Source organism: Miscanthus floridulus, chromosome 9 (assembly GCF_019320115.1).
Source record: "Miscanthus floridulus cultivar M001 chromosome 9, ASM1932011v1, whole genome shotgun sequence".
Lineage (NCBI taxonomy): Eukaryota > Viridiplantae > Streptophyta > Magnoliopsida > Poales > Poaceae > Miscanthus > Miscanthus floridulus.
In genome coordinates, this window is record NC_089588.1 from 117,489,156 (window position 1) to 117,491,140 (window position 1,985).

The following is a 1,985-nucleotide window of genomic DNA, read 5'->3' on the forward strand; positions in this document are numbered from 1 at the left end:
GCGAGACGCACACAGACGAACGTGGACTGTTTCAGTTTCAAGCACGTGGGGAGAAGTGAGTCACATTTTCACGCATCTGATGATCCATCCAGGAACATATATTTGAGCTCACATCCTGAAAAGCTATAGAAAGTGAAGCGTTTTATTAGGGATTACTCGAACATATATTTCGTTGACTCTGACTGAAAAAAGCAATATGTCTTATAGGTGTCTGGAAATGCCAAAATTTCGCATGGGTGTCACTTGTCAGTCGTGGATACAGTTCACGGATATAGTGTTCATGAATTTGAGAGCTGAAAAGTGTTCACGGGTGAAATGAGCATTGTGAAGGTTCGTATTGACGCCAACACCACGCGGGAGGCTGGTCGAAGCATTGATTTGCACTAGTCGCTGCTGCTCTCCCGCACGCCGGCCAGGCGCAGCACCATAGTCTCCACAGAGATCCCCGGCCCGATCGCCAGCATGACACCCAGCTCCCCCGACGGCCTCCTCCTGAGCTCGTCCAGCACGAAGATCATGGACGCGCCGGACATGTACCCGTACTCACTCAGCACGCGGCGGCTGGCCTCTAGCTTGTCCGCCTCTAGCGCGAGCCCGGCCTCGACAGCGTCCAGGATCGCACGCCCGCTGGGCTGCACCGCCCAGAAGAGGTCGTTCCATCCGCCGCCGCCGCCGTCACCAAGGCCAAGCGGCCGCAGCGCGTCGGCCACGCACCGTTCGATGTTCTGCCGCACCAGTGCCGGGATGCCTCTGGATGGCTGGAAGACCAGTCCGGCTTCCTTCAGTACCCCGGCGGCGCGGCCGTCGGACGTCTCTGGTATCAAAAACTGCGAGGCAGAGACCATCTCGTAAATTGGGAGCTCAACGGGTTCCACTGCTCGGGCGCCCACGACCTCAGCGTTCGCGCCGTCGGCGAACATGGACTGCATGACAAAACAGTTTTGTCGCGTGATGAGACTCAAATTTCAAAAAATAGAAAACCCTTCAATACGATGTCGGATGAAGATAATTTTTATATATAAATTGTAGACCTCGATGAGATCTACAACTTTATAGTTTTAATTTTTTTCATTTGAGGACAGTAAGATGCTCGAAAAAAATGATATAAAATTTTAGCACCATATTTTGTCGCGTGATGAGACTCAAATTTCAAAAAATAGAAAACCCTTCGATAAGATGTTGGATGAAGATAATTTTTATATGTAAATTGTAGACCTCAATGAGATCTACAACTTTGTAGTTTTGAGTTTTTTCATTTGAGGACGTTAAGATGCTCAAAAAAATAATTTAAAATTTCGGCGCCTCCCAAAAATAGAAAACCGCTTTTGAAACCAGCCGATGACCAAATTCGTCCGGTTTTGATAGTTGTAGGGTGTTTCTTGACCGGTTTCATAGTTGAAGGTTGAAAATCGAACTTTGGTGCAAGTTGAGGGTTGTAAAGTGTACTTTACCCTATTTTTCCACATCCTAGGTTTTTTGTCTGTTGTTATTTCTGCCATTTAAAAATTTAGCACATAAGTCGTAATCCATGATCCTTAGCAGCCAAATAAAATAAATCTTATCGAATAGTCAACCATTTGGCCAAGACATCACGTCATTCATAGGATGCATCAACTAGTAAGCATTAATGTATCATAATCATTTGGTCAAGGCATCACGTCATTCATAGAATTACATCATTCATACCTCTAATTCGCTAAATTTAATTAGCTGTAAAAATCATTAATGTATCATAATCATTTTTACTAATCAGTTCAATAGCAGCCATGATTAACTAATTTAGTGGGCTTGATTAGATGCATGAACTAGTGAGCATGCACAAATGACTTCAGCTATTTTATTTGTAATTTAAACTAATCAGACATCAACGGTTCGTGATCGAGTTACCTGATTAATTATTCAAACAAAATGATTCTACTATAACTATATCATTGCGCGAAGTACGTTTGGCTTTCAACACAATGTATGCAGTAACTCAAAGTTGT

General features: G+C 44.2%; 1 protein-coding gene across 1 annotated transcript; it reads right to left on the reverse strand.

Moving 5' to 3' along the window:
- Positions 1 to 383: 383 nt before the first annotated feature.
- Positions 384 to 920, reverse strand: LOC136480691 (chalcone synthase-like). Its single transcript, XM_066478163.1, has one exon. It carries the CDS (start codon positions 918 to 920, stop codon positions 384 to 386), a length of 537 nt encoding a protein of 178 aa, XP_066334260.1.
- Between the last annotated feature and the right edge of the window lie 1,065 nt (positions 921 to 1,985).